The sequence below is a fragment of the Caretta caretta genome, chromosome 4, assembly GCF_965140235.1.
Source record: "Caretta caretta isolate rCarCar2 chromosome 4, rCarCar1.hap1, whole genome shotgun sequence".
Classification (NCBI taxonomy): domain Eukaryota; kingdom Metazoa; phylum Chordata; order Testudines; family Cheloniidae; genus Caretta; species Caretta caretta.
Window position 1 is genome coordinate 12,759,412 of NC_134209.1, and position 22,284 is coordinate 12,781,695.

The following is a 22,284-nucleotide window of genomic DNA, read 5'->3' on the forward strand; positions in this document are numbered from 1 at the left end:
TATATTCCCCTGGTTAGCAAAAAAGTACCAAAATATACCTCAGCCTCTCTTTAGGAATACAACTAAAAAGTACAAATACAGAACAAAATTAAAATTGATTATTTAAATCAAAGCTTCCTGCTTGCCGATTTAAATCGCTGATTTAAAAAATCAACCTACCCTTCACAGACACTTTTGAAAATCCCACTAGGCACCCGAATACTTTTAAAAATCTGGCCCTATATTTTCTAAATACTGGATTTCTGTTTGCTTGGTTCCTTCTAGTTCTCATAAAAGATGGTGGCCTGACAGAACAGCAAACTTCTATTTATCCAAGTAAACAGGCAACACTATAAGTTCCTATATATTGCCCTGCCAACACGCCCCACTCCTACTCTAGAGAGCAGAACCCTGTCTCTATGTACATTCAGTTATTATTAGAGGTGGAGCATGAGCAAAGTTACATAAGGGTTACCATTCTGTTGCTTACAATTTGTTAAGCTTTTCTGTTCTGGCTGAATATAGGGAGGGTTGTTCTTCATCTGGGAATGATGTTGTTCCCCTTAAATTTTAGTCAAAACAGATCAGTAGTTTCCAGAACAAAGAACATGGGGAAAAAATACACCTTTTCAATTATCAAGAAAAGAAAGTGTAACTTTTCTCTAACAGCTCTAGCACATCCACGGTACATAGTAAGAACTAGACATTTGGGGTAGAGATAATCCTGTGGTTACAGCTGGGCCTGCCTTTTGGTGGTATGACCTGTTAAAGTATTTTTAAAATGTGCTTGGAACACGCGTACTGGATTTGGTAATGCTGTTTTAATGGTTTGCCAACATGCATGCATAACACAGAAAATACCACAGGCCAGATAAGTAAATAGATTAGATAGGGAGGTACAGATTTGACTGACAGAAACTGAACTAAGACATCTCATTTCACAGAGGTCACTAAAGAGCCACCAGTTAACAACAAACTTCGGTTACTACCAGCCAGGCCTGGATAGGAAAGGACAACTCTGAAATGAAAGGTTCTGTCAAGTATTGCCTGAACCAAGCAGTTCTACTCTACAAAACTGCTTTGGATATTAATATAATGCATGCTTTGGGCTCAGCCAGAGCATCCTCCACTTCCTTCCAAGTCAATGGAAGGTGCAGGTGCTAAATACCTCTCAGTGGATGCTTTGAGGATCAGGGCCCTGTTAAGGAACTGTTTCAGTCGGATATTATAAATAACCCAAATGTACTATAGCCAGAAACAAAACTGGTTTTAGACTGTTTTCATGCATTGAACTAGTGTATATTTTTCCCAGTGAAAATTAAGTTTTTAAGACCTCCAAAGTGGTCACAGCAGCTTCTTGTTTGTAGACTCAGTCAGCATCCAGAGTCCACCCTAGGAACGGTCTGGAGGAAGGACGGGATTAGCCAGAGTTCAAAGGGACACCAGCTTAACAGTAATTAAGAATTAAAACAGTTCGCGTTCCTGTGGTTTTTCAACTTTACAAACATCAGAAGATCCTTATTCTTTCCTAGCCTTAGAGCGATTACCCAGCCCTCGTGCCAATGCTATACTTAGTGTTTTTCTCTAGAGAACGTGTCTAGCTAATTCATAGCTGTAAAACACAACTTTCTTCAACAGTGTCACTGTTTTGGGTTATGTTAGCATTCTCTCACATTCAGCAAAAGTCATCCCGAGTGTAACTTCACTGGAGCTATGCCAGAAATGACTTTGGCTCCATGTTTCCATTTAGCATATGTGCACACATGCATGCACTTTGACGCCAATTTATTTTCCTAAGCAAGAAACAATGCAGAAAGATGTAATCCGTTAATAAGCACCATAGCCGTACAGTCTTCACAGTGTCCCAGAGGACAGTGTGACAGCACATTCCTGAAATTGGAAGGATTAAAAATGGTGGGTCTATAGAGGGATGGTTAAAAAAAGGGAGCTTCTGACTATGAAAAAATTAATACACCAACTATGTACCCAGCAAAATAGACAGGACAGATATATATTTGGTTACCTTTTACGTTATACTCAGAAAAACTACTGTAAAAAAACCAGCACCTCTGTCCATTTTTTTTGGAAAAGTACCATTTGATAGACATGCCTGGTCTGTTAAATACGTGTATAGAGAGATTTCACTCAATTTAATAAAATCACCAGAAATGACATATTGTTGGTGTTGTAATGATGCTCACACTTTATACGGTACCACCCTGTTAAACAGAAAGATCTGATGACTATATTCCTGTATAATGTCTCTTTAGACAAAAACTCTCTGTTGTAATAATTATTTTGTTTCTGATACTTACATGGCAAGGATCTGTAAACTTGTTTAAACTTCCTAAATAAATAAATAAATAAGTTAAAAAAATTAAGGGTCTAAGCATTCTACCTAAAGCAAAGCTCCCATTAAGTATAATGAGAATTTTCCTTATGTTACTTATTAAAATGCACGCACTTACTTTCTAAGAATTCCATCTTCGCCTCTTCGGTGTTGATGCAGACCGCATTGATGCCCTCTGTGGAAGCTGTACTTCGCTTCACATGGTTTGTGGCCAGTGAGTGGAGAACGCTGGTCTTCCCCGCTCCGTCCAGGCCCAATACTAATATCTGTTTGCTTTGGAGCTTACCCTGTGAAATAAGAATGAACATGTTCACTAGTGCAGCAGGAAGAGGGTGAGTAGGCTGGTCAGCATACAGGTCTGCAGAGAATCACACTATGAAGTTTTATAGGACTAGCATACAAGGAAGCAAGAGAACTGATCTGTCTGTGTGTGGCTAAGAGAAAAAAACTCAAATATTAGTCAAATTCTAGCAAGATGAATGCAGTAGGGGCCTATGCCTGCACTGGGAATAGAAAGGCTTAGAAATGTATCAAATTAGAGCCTGATCCTGCAAATAGCTATGAATACGCTTTCTTTATACACTGAATAACCCCACTGCCTTCAATGGGACTACTCAAAGTGTGTGAAGTTAGCTCGTTGCAGGGACCATCATCAGTTTGTTTGGAACGACTTCCGTTGTCCAATATCACAGCCATTCTGTAAAAGAGAAGCCTCCCCACCTGCAATGAGAGTGGGACACACTGGAGCTCCTGCAGTTTTCCCAGCCCCCATTAACAGAACACTGCCATGTCTTTCGGGAAAAAAACATCTTAGTCTCCTTTATTTATAGACACCCTTTTAGAAGCCTGAAAATAAGTGTTTCTCTACAAATACCAACACGTTCTCCTTGGCAAACGCCTGTTTCTTCTGAGCTTTGAATGCATCTGGATTAATATATTTGCACCTGATTAACGACCTTCAATGCACACCTCATATCATCAAGCCAAGACTTTGTCGTCTGTGGCCTAGCATTATCAGTTAGCCCACCACAGCTATTGGAATATCGTTTGTCACTTCATCTCTGCAGCAAGAAGCAGAAAGAACAAAGGTACATTATGTTCTTGTAGAATCTGATTTATTTGACTTGGCAGTTAGTTTGTTTTTACTAGCTATTCAGAATTGGACAGGGCTTTCGCTAGCTACTCCCCCCCCCCCTTTTTTTTTTTTTTTTTTAAAGAGGGACATCAGCATTTTTCTTCCACTGTAATGCAAGTGACAGCCTCACAAACTGTTTACGTGATGTGAAACCCTGGTGTGTGTTATGAATAACTCCCAAGGGGGTCACCACCAGTGATGGGATGGGGCGGGGGGACATATGATCCTGATCCTTACTCTAGATGGCAAGGATGGCATGCGTGGACAAGAGCGCTATGCACTGCTTAGGGCTATTGCTACAGGGTTATTTTTAGAAGGGGAGGCCATACCCATTCCCCCTTCTGCTCTCCCGCTGGCACGTTTCCTCAGCTGGTCCTCAGACTAGGACCCCCAAATAAACCAATGCCTCTCCCAGCAGCTCCCGTGAGGCTCGGCAAGAGCCAAGACCAGTGCCCAGGATTCTGGGGGCCAGTCGCGCCGCATGTCATGCAGCCCCACATGGCTCATTTCTCACTGATGAGAAAACACATCGGACCCGCCCAGCACATGGTGAGAGCAGGCAGAGCCCGTCCCCCCCATCCAGGCATGTGGGGACAGCCAGGCAGACGGGGGAAGGCCTGGGGCTCTGGTTGGGAGGTTAGGACAGGATGACGGAGGCTACCCAGGATGGTTTGATCTCCATCAGCCTCCTGGTTCCAGCCCCCAGCTGCTCCCCATGACCCCTCTCACCTCCCGCTCTGGCAGGGCACCGGGCACCCAGCCACCTCCCTCCAGCTGCGCCATGCGGCCTGTTCCCAGCTGGGGCCAGGGGATAGAGGGCCAAACCAGAGAGGCAGTTTGGTCACCTGCCATTCCTCGGCAGCGCAGCCCTTTGCTGGCCCGGAGGAGCAGCTGCAGGAGGCTCCGTGCCACCCCACCACACGGGGCCTGTCGAGCAGGGGCGAGGGGCCACTGGGTGCGTGAGCGTCACCTGGGATGAGCAACACCGGGTGGCGCTGGATGTGGGAATCACACCATCCCAGAGGTGTAGGCACACTGTTGTGTATTACGGCTAGCAGTGCAAAGCCCAGCGTGCCATGCGCCCCTCCATACTCATTCTCCAGTGCTGCAGCAGCTGGCTAGCTTCGTTCTGAAATGAGGGGTCTCTATGGCATGCGGGCATTAAAGATCCCATGGTGATTTTGTTCAAAGCAGGGGATTGAGGCACTGTCCTTAGCCACAACAGCACCTCCCTGCACTGCTGTGCAGCATGCTGCCTGCACAACAGTGTGTTGCAGACCTCCCCTGCACAAGTGGGTTCTACTTATATAGTTTTTTAAGGGCGTTGGACTCTGTCTGGTGTAATTTGTTTTTTGCAGTTTGGGCTACAATCTAGCATTGAGCCTATGAAATCTGTTTTGGTGCCAGCTTTCTGAGCTCTCTGTGCCACTCACACAGCTTTTAGCTCTAAAATCACCCTTGTATTGCAAGACTTCTCTTTACCACCTGAATTTCTGTCACTAGATTCTCCATCACTATTTAAACCAATGATCGCTAGCACAGTTTTGTTGCTAATGTAGGTGTTTTGCACCCACAGTTGGCTTTTGGATACCCACAGAACTCTGTGTATATCTCATACCAAACAACACAGAAAGAATGGAAAATTCGTACCAGCTATCCCAAAGCACAAGAGCATAACAATGACACTTAGACCCAGATTCTCAAAAGGTATTGGACACCTAACTCCCATTGCTTTCGCACTTATCTGGACCTTAGCTCTTTTCATTCACAGATCTCAACGCGTTTTACAAAGGAAGGGACATATCCTTATCCCTGTTCTGTACAGACAAGAGAAATGAATGATTCATTTTTGGTAACGCAGTTGGTCTGACAAAGCTGAGTCTAGAAGCCAGGTCTCCTGACTCCCAGTTCACTGCCCTCCCCACTAAGGGTGACCAGATGTCCCAATACTATCGGGACCTCTGGATATTTGGGGCTTTGTTTTATATAGGACCCTATTACCACCCCCACCCCGATTTTTCACACTTGCTACCTGGTCAGTCTATGCCCACTAGACCATGCTGCTTCCCTACCTTTTAAATAGTAGAATACTTAATAACATTGATGAAAACATTGAAAATATAGGACTGTATCAGCTCTAATGGAGACAGCCACAGCTCCTATTTATTTCAATGGGAGTTGAGCCCACTTATCCAGCCCAATGAGGCTCATAGCCTTCCGAGTGTTATATGCATGGGAGTAAATAACTGACCCTGACATTACCCTGGTCTTTGCTCCCAACAGCACATCAGCCTTGAGTTCATTGCTGCCAGCAGAGGCACCGATTGCCTGGATGACTGGTTACTGCACTAAGTCCTCAACACCTGATTTGTCTATTTAACTGCTACATGGCACAGAAAGCCATTTTGGGAAATCTGCACTTAAAAGGATCTTGACCTGATAAAAATGCAAGGGAGTTGGGAGCTGGAAAGATCAGCCTGGTATTTTGCTCCTGTCATAGAAACAAAGGATTGGAAGGGACCTCAAAAGGGTGTCTAGTTCCTCTCCCAAACTCTGAGGCAGGAGTGAGTATTCCTGGACAGGTTTCAGAGTAGCAGCCATGTTAGACTGTATCCGCAAAAAGGAGGACTTGTGGCACCTTAGAGACTAACAAATTTATTTGAGCATAAGCTTTCGTGAGCTACAGCTCACTTCATCGGATGCATTCAGTGGAAAATACAGTGGGGAGATTTATATACACAGAGAACATGAAACAATGGGTGTTACCATACACACTGTAGGTGTTTGTCCAACAGCGTCCAGTGCAGGGATCCCACAGCCTCCCTCCTGTTCCTGCGCTCAACCATCCTTAGAGTGAGAACATTTTTCCTAGTGTCTAACCTAACCTCGCGACAAACTAAGCTGAGTACTTCTTGTCTTACCCTCGGCGAACACGGAGAACAATTCAAGCCATGTAAACTGCAGTCTAGATTCCCAGTGTGACAGGGGCTTTACAAATGCATGTAGCAGATGATAACCTCTGCAAGCCAGTGGCATTAGCCATCCATATCATGCAGAAAAAGCATACTCAGGTCACCGAAATAAAGAACCGCATACTATTTGCATATGAACCATCCCCCAGCCAGCAGCTGAAGTCATCAGCTATCCTGCAGATTTGTGTGTATATTTTGCTGCCATGATCCACAACATAGAAGAAAGTGGTAAGAGTTTGATCTCACAGCTGCTCACTACACAGCAGCGCGTTTACTACCCAGCACTCAATATTTGCAGGATTAGGGCCTACGCAGGTATAGGCTGTGGTTCACTAATTTAGAAAAGTTAATTGCTTGTGATATAGAGATATACTGTATATTAGCCACTTAATTGCTCTCCAGACTCCTACTAAAATTGATGGTGACTCAGTTACATGGCCCCGTCCCTAAGGGCCACATTTTTAAAGGTATTTAAATGCCTGAAGATACAAATGGGCACCTAAATACCTTTAAAAATCTGACCCTAAGGGCATGCTAAAATTCAGCCCTGAAGAAACTTAAGGTGACCTGCCAGGAATGGGACATGGGGGGTGGGAATTGCGGCTGCATCCTCTTTCTTGCTTCTTAATGATGGGGGAAGGAAGCTTTGAGGGTGTTGTCAAACAAATTGTTTTTCCTTTGCCTGAGAGAGAGCAGGATTGTCAAGCCTGGTCTTGCCTGGTTTTGTAGGAGAACTCACTTGAGGTCTCAGCATGAAGGGGTTGGGTATGTAAGACTTCAGCAAGTTTCTGGGTCGTGGTTAAAAGGTAGGTCAGGTCCCATCTGCGCTACAGACTGGACCTGGTGATGTAACTAAGTCCCCTGTTGTGGCTGAAGTCAAAGCGCAGACAGGCTCAGGGGTTTGACTGTCAAGTAAAACAAGGGATTGATAATCTAGATACACAGCAGGAGGCACCAGCTCACAACAGCATGTACGACAGATTAAATAGACCAGAAATGCCGCTCAGAGTTTGCAGTAACTAGGAGATGACTTTTCAGAGCTGATGTGGCGTTCTCTAGTTAAAACCAGAGAACCTCAAGCACAGTCATTCAAGCCAGGTTATCCACAGGGCTCAGCTCCCCTTTAGGCACCTACACACAATGGTTGGATTTTTAAAAGGGCCTGGACCCCAGCAGCTCTCAGAGAGCAATGGTGGACCCTGCCCCTCCAGCCCCTTTGAGAACAAGAGGGGCTGCTGAGCTCTTTGGAAAAGGTGACTATTTATTTAAGTGCCTAAGTGGGAGCTGTTGGGGGCTGAACTCTTAAAATCCAGCTCTGGCTTTTTTCACTCCTTGTCTCCACTGTCTGTTACATGAGCAGGTGCCATTTGGGGGTTCCCAGCTCCATCGCAGGCTCCACAATCGCCACCAGGTAACAGATGTGGCAGAGTTCACTGCTGATGAACAGAGCTCAGAACTAAACTACAATAAGCAGATGCCAAGTTGTAGGCTTAGTGAGGCTAAATATCAGCTCAATCTCTCGCTCTCCTCTCTTTTAACGGGTACCTCATTCATAATCGCTGTCGTTTCTAAGGAAGGAGCAGCCTGCAGCCAGCATTTCACCAGAGCGTTAGCATTCGTAACGGGTTACCGATTCAATTCAGGGGAGACCTGACAGTGGGGGGAACAAGCGGAATCACAGCTTGTTTGGCTCAGGTCAGACATGAGCATCTGGACTTGTACACCCCCGTTATACTGTGAGAACAAAAGTTGAGACAGCAGCTGGATAAGTTCATGGAGGGTAGGTCCATCAGTGACTATTAAGCAGGATAGTGAGGGACGCAATCCCATGCTCTGAGTGTCCCTAGCCTGTTTTTTGCTGGAAGCTGGGAATAGGCAACAGAGGATGGATCACTCAATCATTGCCCTCTTCTGTTCATTTCCTATGGGGCACCTGGCATTGGCCGTTGTAAGACGACGGAGTACTGGGCTAGATAGACCATTAGTCTGACCCAGTCTGGCCGTTTTTATGTTCAGCTATTGCATTTGCAGGTGGCTGACTGGGATAGGATGTGATGTAGAGGAGGCAGAAGAAACCTGAACTGAAGCACTAGCTTGGTGTGGGTTATTTCTGTAAAGCAGCCTCTGACCCAGTTCTACCTAACACTGGCCAAACCAAACCACTTCAACAACTAGTTAAGCTCTGCTCTTTGGGGTAGTAAGAGGAGATCACAGAACTCTGCCTGCTTGTAAATGGGTAATATTGCTGAAGACAGCAGTACAAAACATTTCATGCCTTTACTTCAGTGACCATTACTGCTCTTGGAAGTGAGGAGTCAGCAATCGCAAGAGCTCGGCCCTATCCCAGCTCTCCCACAGCCGGTCTGTCTGAACTAGGAGGTGGGTTTTAGGCAGCGTATGTTAACTCACCCCTGTCTTTCCTCTCGCAGAGATGCAAGTTAACTAACACCTTCCACCTCCATCCAGCAGGTCCAGGTTGATCCCTGGGGGTAGCCATGCATCTCAGAGGCACCATCACAATCCTGAGCCCCTCCTAAATGTGCTGCCAACCAAGCCAAGCTGTGTGGTGACACACATACATTCACAAGAGACCACTGGTTGAGCTCACAGGAGCCATCTGGCTGGGAATCATGGCCGGATTATGGCTCAGAACTGCACAATAGAACAATTACTACTGTACGAGCTGCATGCATTAACCCACAGTGCCACCTATACGCCAGCCTCTACACAATCATCAGAGCTGCAGCCTCTCCTCTGCCTTCATTCACTAACCCTTCCCTTCCCGGAATGGCTGCTGGCCTTGTTCTTGAGGCATTAGCCAAGGTGTTTCTGTGTGCACCCAGCTGAGGCCCCTTTGCAGGCAAGTCTCCCATTGGCTTCAGTGCGAGTTCTGCCCAAGATCTAAACAAGGATGGGCCTTGTGGGGTTTCTGTGGCCAGACTGCCTGCAGCTTTCAAAGGTGTGTGAACCAGTGTTCCACCATGTATCCAAGTAGGCAAGGACTGAAGAAACTCTGGACAGGAGGGTTCTGCTTTATTACACAGCTGTATCCAGAAAACAAGAAATAGCAATTGCCACTTGATTAGTCACTGTGCATCTGTCCAGAGATCTTAATGTGGATGGAGCCTGGGGCTGCTAGAATGAGGAGAGAAGGATGCACCCTGGCAATGGCACCGAGGTAGCACAGCCCCTTAGACGGGACTATGATGGCCAGGCAGGCAGGCAAGGGCAATGCAAACACGGCCTTGCAGGAGCAGAAAGAAGGCACGGCAGCATCGATTAGACACCGAGGTGAGAAAAGCCACTTGTGCACACACAGGTTAAGCCGCAGAGCTGTAGGGTTCTTTGTCCAATCAAACCTCGTGTGAATGGTAGTTTCAATCTTATAGTGTATTCAGAGGACACCCCAAAGCACGTGTGAGATCTGGAATGGACACAGGTGCTGAAATCTACAGCCCTCAAAGCTCTGCCAGCTACCTCTAGAATAGGGGTCTCAAACACGCAGCCGGCAGGGTTATTTGCTGCAGCCTGCCAAGCTCCCCACCCCCCCGGAGTTATTTCCTGTGGCCACCAAGCTCCCCTCACCCGCCGCCCTCCCTCCTCCCCAGTGCACCGCGTCTCCGCTCCTCTGCCTACCTCCAGGCACTTCCTGCCACCAAACAGCTGTTTGGCAGCACTTAGCACTTTCCAGGAGGGAGGAGCAGGGAGCCGCGTGCTCACGGGAGGAGGCGGAGAAGGGGTGGGGATCTGGGGAAGGGGTTGGAATAGGAGCCGGGAATGGGTGGGAAGATGCAAGGCAGGGGTTCATGGAACGGGTGGAGTGCGGGTGGGGCCGGGGGCGGGGTGGGGGACTTTTGTATCTTTATATGAAAAGGTGTCAGTGATGCGGCCCTCGGGCCAACGTACTAGTCCTCATGTGGCCCTCGTGGTGATTTGAGTTTGAGATCTCTGCTCTAGAAGCTGTTGGGATGATTAATTACAGAAATAGAATTATTTATAGAAAAATGATCCACACTCCTCTCTTACTGCTGGCTCATGATAGCTGGATGACAACTTGCAGAAAAGCAGTGCAGAACAAGGGTTAGTGCATGCAAGAGAGAAGACGGGGGCCAGTCAGCCAGTCACTTACAGGCTCTGCAGCTTTGGCGCATACAGTTTCATAACATGGCAGAGTGTAGATGGAAGAGTGCCTCAGGCCACAAGACACAGCAATGAATCCTTCCCCCGCTTCTACAGTCTCATCTCCACTCCTCACTTTGTATTTCTGGTTGCTCTCTATCACCATCCAAAGACAGGAGCTCCTTGCTCATTTCATTGCATCTCAGCTCTGCATGTGTTAGTCTTGTGGGTGGAGAAATTTCTTCATGATCTATGTTCCCAGAATGGTTTTCATCAAATGGCTGATCGGTTCACTAGCCCCCGGCCAGCTAACTACACACGACAGCAAACCAGCTCCCCAGCAGTGACAGCACATGGGCTGCAGCAGATGTCACTGTATCATCAGTCCATCCTTTCATTCCTAAGCAGGCAGAGACGCTTTGAGCAGGTTCACATGATGTCCTGGGCTAGTGGCGATGCCACCAGACCCTTGTATTTGGGGGGAGAAACAATTTCTATCTTGCAAAGGGAAGCTCTAGTTATCCTCAGCCTCCCCCTGAAATGTGCTGGGCTCAGGGTCACCTTTTGGAGTATTTCCACTGGAGTCTCTCTGTCAGCCTTCAAGGCTGAGTGTCAGGCCCCTCTATTCAAGCCAGCCCATCATTACCCCCGTGGAACTCCCTTTAATCACCAGCTCTTCCTTTCTTTCCCCTGCAATTGCCAGAGTGCCTATCTGAATTATTGCGTTTACCTTCTGCACAACACACAGATCCACCGCGATGGAATCCATATGAACATATTCAGTTCACGCACAACATGAAACCAGCAGTGTCTCCATGACTGTTAGTGGGCCAGTTTTGATCTCTATTACACAAGTGTAAGACTTGATTAACACCAATGACTTAAAAAACAAAACACAAAACCAAAAACCTATTGACTCCTCTGGAATTCCTCTGGTTTAAGAGAAGTTAGAATTGCACCTTGGATGTCAGGGTGAGCCAAAGCTGTGGCTCTAGGGTTACAGGTAATCCCCTGAAAATGTAACAAGTGCTCTCTTGGACTATGGTCAGTTTCAGCAGTCAGTGCAATCAACAGGCAGAGGCACAGGCAGTTCATAAATGAAGAAGGAGTTTTATTTGGGGTGTGTTTTGGGAGGCCTGCCAAACAATCAGTGGGCCAACGAGATGCTAAAGGAGCACTCAAGAAAGAAAAGGCCGTTGCACAGAAATGTAAATGAATCCCTTGCATCAGTCTTCACTGCAGAGGATGTGAGGGAGATCCCCACACCTGAGCCGTTCTTTGTAGGTGGCAAACCTGAGGAACTGCCCCAGACTGAGGGGTCGATAGAGGAGGTTTTGGAACAAACTGATAAATTAAACAGTAATAAGTCACCAGGACCAGATGGTATCACACAAGCGTTCTGAAGGAACTCAAATGTGAAATTTCAGCACTACCAACAGGGATATGCAACCTATCACTTAAATCAGCCTCTGTACCAGACGACTGGAGGGTAGCTAATGCAACACTGATTTTTAAAAAGGGTTCCAGAGGTGATCTTGGCAATTACAGGCCAGTAAGCCTGAGTTCAGTACCAGGCAAACTGGTTGAACTACAGTAAGAACAGAATCATCAGATGCATAGATGAACAAGGTATGCTGGGACAAATCAACACAGCTTTTGTAAAGGGAAATCCATGTACTTGTTTGGTGAGGTATGACAAAGTGGATATAGTGTACTTTGACTTTCACAAAGCCTTTGACAAGGTCCCTCACAAAAGGCTCTTAAGTAAAGTGGGCAGCATGGGATAAGAGAAGATTCTCATGGATCAGTAACTGGTTAAAAGATAGGAAATTGAAGGCAGGAATAAATGGCCAGTTTTCACAGTGGAGAGAGGTAAATAGAGGGGTCCCCCAGGGACCTGTAATGGGACGCGTGCTGTTCAACATATTCATTGATAATTTGGCAAAAGGAGTGAACAGTGAGGTGGCAAAGTTTGCAGATGATAGAAAATTTCTCAAGATAGTTAAGTCCAAAGCAGACTGCGAAGAGTTACAAAGGAATCTCACAAAACTGGGTGACTGGGCAACAAAATGGCAAATTAAATTCAGTGTTGATAAATGCAATGTAAATGCACATTGGAAAACATAATTCCAACTATACACAATGATGGGATGTAAATTAGCTGTTACCACTCAAGAAAGAGAACTTGGAGTCACTGTGCATAGTTTTCTGAAAACATCCACTCAGTGTGCAGCAGCAGTCAAAAAGCTAACAATGTTGAGAACCATTAGGAAAGGGATAGAAAATAAGACAGTAAATATCATAATGCCATGATATAAATACACGGGATGCCCACACTTTGGATACTGTGTGCAGTTCTGGTCACCCCATCGCAAAAAAAGTTATATCATCATCTGCAAAGATACAGAGAAGGGCTACAAAAATATTTAGAGGGATGGAACAGCTTCCATACAAGGAGAGATTGAAAAGACTGGGACTTTTCAGTTTAAAAGAGAGAGAATTAGCGGGGATATGACAGAGCTCTAGAAAAGCATGTATAGTATGGAGAAAGTGAATAAGGACGTATTATTTACTCTTTCACATAACACAAGAACCAGGGGTCCACCAATGAAGTTAATAGGCAGCAGGTTTAAAATAAACAAAAGGAAGTATTTCACATAACAAAGCAGACCGGGGGGTGTTGTGGAGGCCAAAAGTGTAACTGGGTTGGTTCTAAAAAGAATTAGATACATTCATGGAAGACAGGCCTATATTAGCCAAAATGGTCAGGTACGCAACCCCATGCTATGGGTGTCCCTAAACCTCTGACTGCCAGAAGCTAGGACTGAACGACAGGGGATGGATCACTTGACCATTGTCCTGTTCTGTTAATTCTCTCTAGGGCACCTGGCATTGGCCACTGTTGGAAGACAGGATACTGGGCTAGATGGACCATTGGTCTGAATTAGTATGGCTGTTCTCGTGCGTGTATGTATTTATTTAGATTGTTTTAGTGTCTAATGTAAGGAGACTAGCCATGAGAATTTAAGTCCCCTTTCTATCCAGATGCTGGGCATGTGCCTCCACTCTTCCCTTCCCCTGACTTCACACCTGACCTAGAGCCACTTCCCTCTCCAGGCATGAGTGCCGAAACACATCTATAAAGCCTCTCCTGTGAGCCTGGGTCTCAGCCGAGCAGAAACTCTCAGGTCCACTAATTTGTGAATGAAGCTTCTGTGACATGGATTTTAGCCCGCCAAACACTGTAGAGTAGAGCTGGGTCCGAAAATTGAGTGCAGTGGGTTGTGCTCTCTATGGTTACATTATGATATATAAGGAAGGCAGGATTTTTTTTTTTAAAGGAGAAGTTCAAGAACTGTCTGCCCTGGAAGCCTCTTTGGCGATCTAGTGAAGCAGTAGGATTATGAAATCCTAACGCACCAATGAAGAACAAAGCCCAGTGCTTTTTCTACATGTAAGTCACACTTACAAGTCTAACTGAAAAATCACAGTGGCCAGTTAACTCAAGAGCTGTCTCTGCCCCGAGACCACCAAGTGCTCCACTAACATGAACCCACAGAAGCACATGGAGTCTTCCCAGTGGGCTCGGATCAGGCCTTCCCTGGCTTTACACAACCACATGGGTCTGCACTTACAGATCCTGCTGTCCGAAATTAGTGTTTACTAAGTGCAGGATTTGATCGGGGGGGAGGGGGGAGAGAGGGGAGGACATTCAGAAAAGAAAGAGAGTAGATCCCACAAATGTGAACTTTACAATGATGGGCTTTTCCATTTCCTAGCCCCCATCCACTGCTGGGGAAAGCAAAGTTCAACTCCACTGACTTCAGCGGGGTTGTGCGATTTTATGCCAGTGATAAATTGGGCCCAATAACCTTCTTTATTTTTTAAAGGCTTTTCAAACATCATTGTGGGCAGGTGGGAACAAGAGCCTGAGATTAACCTGTCACATTCAAACCATGCTAATCCTTAACCTCTGAAGAATGCTCTCCTGCTCTCTGTGAAAGTCAGCCCTGCCTCTTCCTAGACAGGCAAAGTTGGGTTACCCTGGAAGAAATAAGTAGATACAGGATGGAGACAGCATATTGCTTATGGGTGAGATTTTCAAAAGCAGCCAGGGGAGTCAGGCACACACCAGTCCCCAGTGGTCAATAGGAACTATATGCCTAAATCGCATAGGCCTCTCTGACACTCCCAGTCTGCATTTCTGTGTGAAGAGTTTGCTCTTGTACCAGAAATCAAGAGAGCAGCAGGAGTGTCTATGGTTTAACAGGTTTCAGAGTACCAGCTGTGTTAAGTCTGTATCTGCAAAAAGAAAAGGAGGACTTGTGGCACCTTAGAGACTAACAAATTTATTAGAGCATAAGCTGTCCTGAGCAAGGTGCCAGAAGTCCTCCTTTTCTTTTTATGGTTTAACAGGAGCATAAGAGTGAACTTGCAGCCACCTTGGCATGGAAGGATTTGCATTTGATTAGTTCTGAAGCTGTGAACGGTGGGTCTTACATAGATAAGACCCTGTGGCTTAGTTACTAAAATAAACGTTTAATCTGTTGCCCGTTCATTACAGCAGGGCAGCTCCTCAATCCAGTACAAAGGGGACACACGAGCTGTCCCAGCGAGAGCCAAGCGAAGACTGTCCCGACTCGGAGCGAGCCCGCTGAAGTCACCAGCGGCAGCACGCCCTTTGCTGCGCCTGGCCCCAGGCCGCCCCTGGGCCGGGGCAGGGAGAGCCAGCCCCTGCGGGAGAGGCGCTCCAGGCACCTCCTATTCTGAGCCGTCCTTCCACTCGGCCCTAACAAGATTTCCCCCAAGGCCGTTCGGGCTTATCCTGCCTTGGCCTCGATAGCCCGGGGGCAGGCAGATCTCCTGGCCTGGCTGGCTCCGCTCGCCTGTGCCCGGGATTGCAGGGAGGCCTGGCCACACTCCCCCGCTCCGCGCGGCCCAGGAACGAGCTCTTGCCCCACACGCCCCTGCCGGTACCCCGGGGGCCGGGAAGAAGGGCAGGTCCCGCGGCTCCGGCCGGTGACCTCCCAGCGGGACCCCTACGTCCGTACGGCCCTGCCCGGCCACGGAGCAGCCGCCCGAAGGGGCGCCCGGGCCCCCGCAGAGCTCGCAGCCCGGCGGAACCCCGCGCCCGGCTCCCTGCCCCGTACCTGCTCCCCGGCCGCCGCGCAGGCTCCGCCCGCCCGCGGCTCCAGCGGCGGCTCCGGCGGCAGCGCTCGGCCCCCGGGGTCCCGGGCCAGGTAGCGCCAGGCGGCGTAGGCCCCGCCCGCGCCGAGCGCCAGGACCGCGCCCGCCAGCCCTGCCCGCCGCAGGCTGGTGCCCATCGCGGCTCTGCCCCGGGCAGGGCGGGACTCCCCGCCAGACGCCTGGGCGTAGCGCCGGGCTGCGCGTTCCCCGGCCGGAGCCGGGCGGGAAGGGGCTGTACCTCCGCCGGGCCCGCCCCGCGCCCGCGCCCGCGCCCGCCTTCGCCCCACCTCCCCCGCCGGCTGCTCGCTCCGTCCGGCCCCGGGTCCCCGCCAGCGTCCCCACGTCCTCCCCCGCCTGCAGCGCGCCCTTCGCCTTCCTCCTCTCGCCACCCGGCCGCCGACCCCGAGCGGCCAGCTGCGAGCCGGAACTGCTGCAGCAATCCCGCTGTGAAGGGTTGTCGTGTATTTTACTAGGGGGCCCCGGGGGTGTTTTCTTCATTCTCACTCCCTGTCACTCCCAAGAGCAATGCCCAAAGCAGCTTTCAGTCAGGTCCACGTTCCCCGAGCAAGCCCCGTCCCCAGCCCCAGCCGCTGCTTAAAACTTGACTCTATTTCCCCGGGCGTGAACTGTGACACCATGGACAGGGGCGCCGGAACAATGTGGATCCAGGGGGTGCTGAGAGCCCTTGAACCAAATTATAAATCCTGTGTGTGATCGAAAGGACTTCAAACCAGGGGTGCTACCGCACCCCCCCCAGCACCCCTAGTTCCAGCGCCTATGACCAGGGCCAGATTAAGGCAGGGGCTTTAAGGGCTGCAGCCCAGGGCCCCAGCTCAAGGGGGGCCCCGCAAAAATAAATCACAGGCAGCGACCTCCAACTCCAGGCCACTAAAAGCACAGTGGGGCGCTCAGGCTGCCTGCCTGCCATAGCCCCACGCGGCCCCCAGAAGCAGCCGGGCGCTAGCATGTCTCTGTGGCCCCTAGGGGGACAGGGGGAGGCAGCTCCATGAGCTCCCCCTCGCCCCCAACACCATCCCCACAGCTGGGAATCAGTCAATGGGAGCTACGGGGGCAGCACTTGCAGGCACGGGCAGTGCACAGAGATACACCATCCCCCTCCCTCCAGGGGCCGCGGAGATGTGCTAGCAGCCGGCTGCTTCTGGGAGCCGCATGGGGCTATGGCAGGAAGCCTTCCTGGGAGTCGATGTGGTAAGCGCCTCCCAGCTAGAGCCTGCAACTCGCACCCCCTCCTGCACCCCAACCCCCTGCCCCAGATCAGAATCCTCCTCTGCACCCAAACTCCCTCCCAGACACTGCACCCCCTCTTGCACCCCAATCCCCTGCCCCAGCCCCCTCCTGCACCAAACTCCCTCCCAGGAAAAGGACAGGGGCCTCACAAAATCTAATCGCGCTGGGCCCACAGGAGAGTTAATACGGCCCTGCTTATGACCATGGACAGCAATGTAGCTTGGCAGACAGAATCAAACATGGCTAATGCTTTAATAAGAACACTGTGGGCCTGATTTGCAACAGTCAGATTGCAGCTGCTCTCCTGTAGGCACTTAAATGAATTGGCCAAATTGTCTGGTGCCTACAAGGGAGTAGTGGAGGGAGGGGCAGGGCCTGGATTTTCAAATTCCACAATTAAAAAAAAATCGTTTGAGAAGGAATGAAACCATATTCAAAATTTCTCCCCCCCCCCCAAATGTATTTTGGGTCAATTGAAACATTTTGTTACAATTTCACCCTTTTAAACTTTTTAAAAATACTTTTATGCATAAACAATTTTCTTCCAAAAAGTCATTTCAAAACAAAAGTGTTCCATTTTTAAAATGTCAAATAGGATGTTTTAACATTAAAACACTTTATTTTTTCCCCTTAAATGAAATTTCATCAAAATAGACACCGTTTTTCCAAATAATTTCAACTGACAAAAATGGCATTTTTCAGTCAAACTATTATCACCAACAAAAATCTGACCACCTCTGCATACATAAAAAAGGGGAAATGACTGCCTAGGAAGGAGTACTGTGGCAAGGGATCTGGGGATCATAGTGGATCACAAGCTAAATATGAGTCAACAGTACAACACGGTTACAAATAAAGCAAACATCATTCTGGGATGTGTTAGCAGGAGTGTTGTCAGCAAGACATGAGATGTAATTCTTCCACTCTGCTCCATGCTGATGAGGCCTCAACTGGAGTATTTTGTCCACTGGGCTCCACATGTCAGGAAAGATATGGACAAATTGGAGGATGTCAAGAGAAGACCAAAAATGATTAAAGGTCTAGAGCAGTGGTTCTCAACCAGGGGGACATGTACCCCAGGGGGTACGCAGAGGTCTTCCAGGGGTACATCAACTCATCTAGATATTTGCCTAGTTTTAGAATAGGCTACGTATAAGGCACCGCTAGCGAAGTCAGTACAAACTAAAATTTCAAACAGACAATGACTTGTTTATACTGCTCTACATACTGTTGGGGACACTGGGCATGGCCACTAGGTAACTCGAGGGGATGGAAGACCACGAGTGTCGATGAAGCCCCCTCACACTAGGCCCAAGTGACCTTGGCCTCCCCCGCCTGGAGGCACTCGCAGCAGTTATGCTGAGGATCTGCAACAATATGTTGCAAAGTTAGACTGCCTGAAACTAAACAAGGCCAAACGGAGCAGATATGGCAGAACAATGCTGAACAAAGCAGCTTTATATCTATAGTTTAATAGATGGTACAGAGAACAAGGGAACTAGCTGGTAACTGGATTGGCTGGCTATATGGATACTTAGGGCAGCTTGCTATTGGATAAGTATGCTGAAGAAAGGATGTATAAAAGCCTGTGTAACTTCCTGCTTGGTGTGCAGGATTTGAGATTCTATTCTCCCTGTACCTTCTTTGAAACTTCAAATAAACTTTTCCGCTTCTCCATCCCGTTGTGATTATTGGGTGACGCACACCGGGCAACGAACCCCTGCTGTTGCTTGCCTCTGGCACTGGGTGCCGGCAACAGCTTTTGGCATCCCTGGGTGGGCTACGAGGCCGCTATTGAGCCTTGCCCGGACCCCTCCTGGAGGTCGAGGATTGCGGTGAGAACCAACGCCCAGCGCGCACTGGTGAGTTCATCGGGGGCCTCGGAGGAGATGCGATTTGATCGACCCCGGAGGGCACAACGGTGCAACGCACTCATATAGTGGAGAAGCAGCTGCGGGCGACAGTGGGGAACCGGTCCCTTGGATAAGGTAGGAAACTTTTGAAATCCGGATTGTATGCTCTGTCGGAACCTGGCGATGCCCAGAGTTACCCTGTAGGTATGGGACAGGGACAGAGCTCGGGGGGTAGGGCACAGTGTACACCCTTAGCCCTGGTCTACACTAGGACTTTAGGTCGAATTTAGCAGCATTAAATCGATGTAAACCTGCACCCGTCCACACGATGAAGCCCTTTATTTCGACTTAAAGGGCTCTTAAAATCGATTTCTGTACTCCACCCCTGACAAGTGGATTAGCGCTTAAATCGGCCTTGCCGGGTCGAACTTGGGGTACTGTGGACACAATTCGATGGTATTGGCCTCCGGGAGCTATCCCAGAGTGCTCCATTGTGACCGCTCTGGACAGCACTCTCAACTCAGATGCACTGGCCAGGTAGACAGGAAAAGAACTGCGAACTTTTGAATCTCATTTCCTGTTTGGCCAGTGTGGCAAGCTGCAGGTGACCATGCAGAGCTCATCAGCAGAGGTGACCATGATGGAATCCCAGAATCGCAAAAGAGCTCCAGCATGGACCGAATGGGAGGTACGGAATCTGATCGCTATATGGGGAGAGGAATCCGTGCTATCAGAACTCCGTTCCAGTTTTCGAAATGCCAAAACCTTTGTCAAAATCTCCCAGGGCATGAAGGACAGAGGCCATAACAGGGACCCGAAGCAGTGCCGCATGAAACTTAAGGAGCTGAGGCAAGCCTACCAGAAAACCAGAGAGGCGAATGGCCGCTCCGGGTCAGAGCCCCAAACATGCCGCTTCTCTGATGAGCTGCATGCCATTTTAGGGGGTTCAGCCACCACTACCCCAGCCGTGTTTGACTCCTTCAATGGAGATGGAGGCAACACGGAAGCAGGTTTTGGGGACGAAGAAGATGATGATGATGATGATGAGGTTGTAGATAGCTCACAGCAAGCAAGCGGAGAAACCGGTTTTCCCGACAGCGAGGAACTGTTTCTCACCCTGGACCTGGAGCCAATACCCCCCGAACCCACCCAAGGCTGCCTCCTGGACCCGGCAGGCGGAGAAGGGACCTCCGGTGAGTGTACCTTTTAAAATACTATACATGGTTTAAAAGCAAGCATGTGAAAGGATTAATTTGCCCTGGCATTCGCGGCTCTCCTGGATGTACTCCCAAGGCCTTTGCAAAAGGTTTCTGGGGAGGGCAGCCTTATTGCGTCCTTCATGGTAGGACACTTTACCACTCCAGGCCAGTAACACGTACTCGGGAATCATTGTACAACAAAGCATTGCAGTGTATGTTTGCTGGCGTTCAAACAATATCTGTTCTTTATCTCTCTGTGTTATCCTCAGGAGAGTGAGATATCATTCATGGTCACCTGGTGGAAATAGGGTGCTTTTCTTCAGGAAACACTCAAAGGAGCCTTTCCTGCTGGGCTGTTTGCCTGCGGCTGAACAGAATTGTTCCCCGCTGTTAGCCACGGGGAGGGGGCAGGGTTGAGGGGGTAGCCACGCGGTGGCGGGAGGCAAAATGCGACCTTGTAACGAAAGCACATGTGCTATATATGTAATGTTAACAGCAAGGTTTACCCTGAAAGACTGTAGCCACTGTTTTATAAAATGTGTCTTTTTAAATACAGCTGTCCCTTTTTTTTCTCCACCAGCTGCATGTGTTTCAATGAACACAGGATCTTCTCCTTCCCAGAGGCTAGTGAAGATTAGAAAGAAAAAAAAATGCACTAGTGATTAAATGTTCTCTGAGCTCACGCTGTCCTCCCACACTGACAGAGCACAGACAAATGCGTGGAGGCAAATAATGTCAGAGTGCAGGAAAGCACAAAATGACCGGGAGGAGAGATGGCGGGCTGAAGAGAGTAAGTGGCGGGCTGAAGAGAGTAAGTGGCGGGCTGAAGACAGGGCTGAAGCTCAAATGTGGCGGCAGCGTGATGAGAGGAGGCAGGATTCAATGCTGAGGCTGCTGGAGGATCAAACCAGTATGCTCCAGTGTATGGTTGAGCTGCAGCAAAGGCAGCTGGAGCACAGACTGCCACTACAGCCCCTGTGTAACCAACCGCCCTCCTCCCCAAGTTCCATAGCCTCCACACCCAGACGCCCAAGAACGCGGTGGGGGGGCAACCGGCCAACCAGCCACTACACCACAGAAGATTGCCCCAAAAAAAGAAGGCTGGCATTCAATAAATTTTAAAGTTGTAAACTTTTAAAGTGCTGTGCTTAAAGTGCTGTGTGGCCTTGTCCTTCCCTCCTCCATCACCCCTCTTGGGCTACCTTTGTAGTCATCCCCCATTTGTGTGATGAATGAATAAAGAATGCATGAATGTGAAGCGACAATGATTTATTGCCTCTGCAAGCGGTGATCGAAGGGAGGAGGGGACGGTGGTTAGCTTACAGGGAAGTACAGTGAAACAAGGGGCGGGGGGTTTCATCAAGGAGAAACAAAGAGAACTTTCACACCGTAGACTGGCCAGTCATAAAACTGGTTTTCAAAGCTTCTCTGATGCGTACCGCACCCTCCTGTGCTCTTCTAACTGCCCTGGTGTCTGGCTGCGCGTAACCAGCAGCCAGGCGATTTGTCTCAACCTCCCACCCCGCCATAAACATCTCCCCCTTACTCTCACAGATATTGTGGAGCACACAGCAAGCAGTAATAACAGTGGGAATATTGGTTTCGCTGAGGTCTAAGCGAGTCAGTAAACTGCGCCAGCGCACCTTTAAATGTCCAAATGCACATTCTACCACCAGTTTCACTTGCTCAGCCTGTAGTTGAACAGCTCCTGACTACTGTCCAGGCTGCCTGTGTACAGCTTCATGAGCCATGGCGTTAAGGGGTAGGCTGGGTCCCCAAGGATAACTATAGGCATTTCAACATCCCCAACAGTTATTTTCTGGTCTGGGAATAAAGTCCCTTCCTGCAGCTTTTGAAACAGACCAGAGTTCCTGAAGATGCGAGCGTCATGTACCTTTCCCGGCCATCCCATGTTGATGTTGGTGAAACGTCCCTTGTGATCCACCAGTGCTTGCGGCATCATTTAAAAGTACCCCTTTTGGTTTATGTACTGGCTGCCCTGGTGGTCCGGTCCCAAGATAGGGATACACATTCCATCTATCGCCCCACCACAGTTAGGGAATCCCATTGCAGCAAAGCCATCCACTATGACCTGCACATTTCCCAGGGTCACTACCCTTGATATCAGCAAATCTTTGATTGCATGGACTTCTTGCATCACAGCAGCCCCCACAGTAGATTTGCCCACTCCAAATTGATTCCCAACTGACCGGTAGCTGTCTGGCGTTGCAAGCTTCCACAG

The 22,284-nt window shown here is 48.7% G+C and overlaps 1 protein-coding gene across 1 annotated transcript in view; it reads right to left on the reverse strand.

Annotated features, from left to right (window-relative positions):
• ARL9 (ARF like GTPase 9) overlaps positions 1-15,965 on the reverse strand; it is a 33,371-nt gene extending 17,406 nt beyond the window's left edge. Inside the window, exons 1-2 of the mRNA XM_048846868.2 lie at positions 15,706-15,965; positions 2,448-2,616 (exon numbers count right to left, since the gene is read on the reverse strand). Of these exons, the coding sequence (XP_048702825.2) occupies positions 2,448-2,616; positions 15,706-15,879 (343 nt within the window). The 5' untranslated portion in view covers positions 15,880-15,965. The remainder of the gene's footprint in view (positions 1-2,447; positions 2,617-15,705) is intronic.
• Between the last annotated feature and the right edge of the window lie 6,319 nt (positions 15,966-22,284).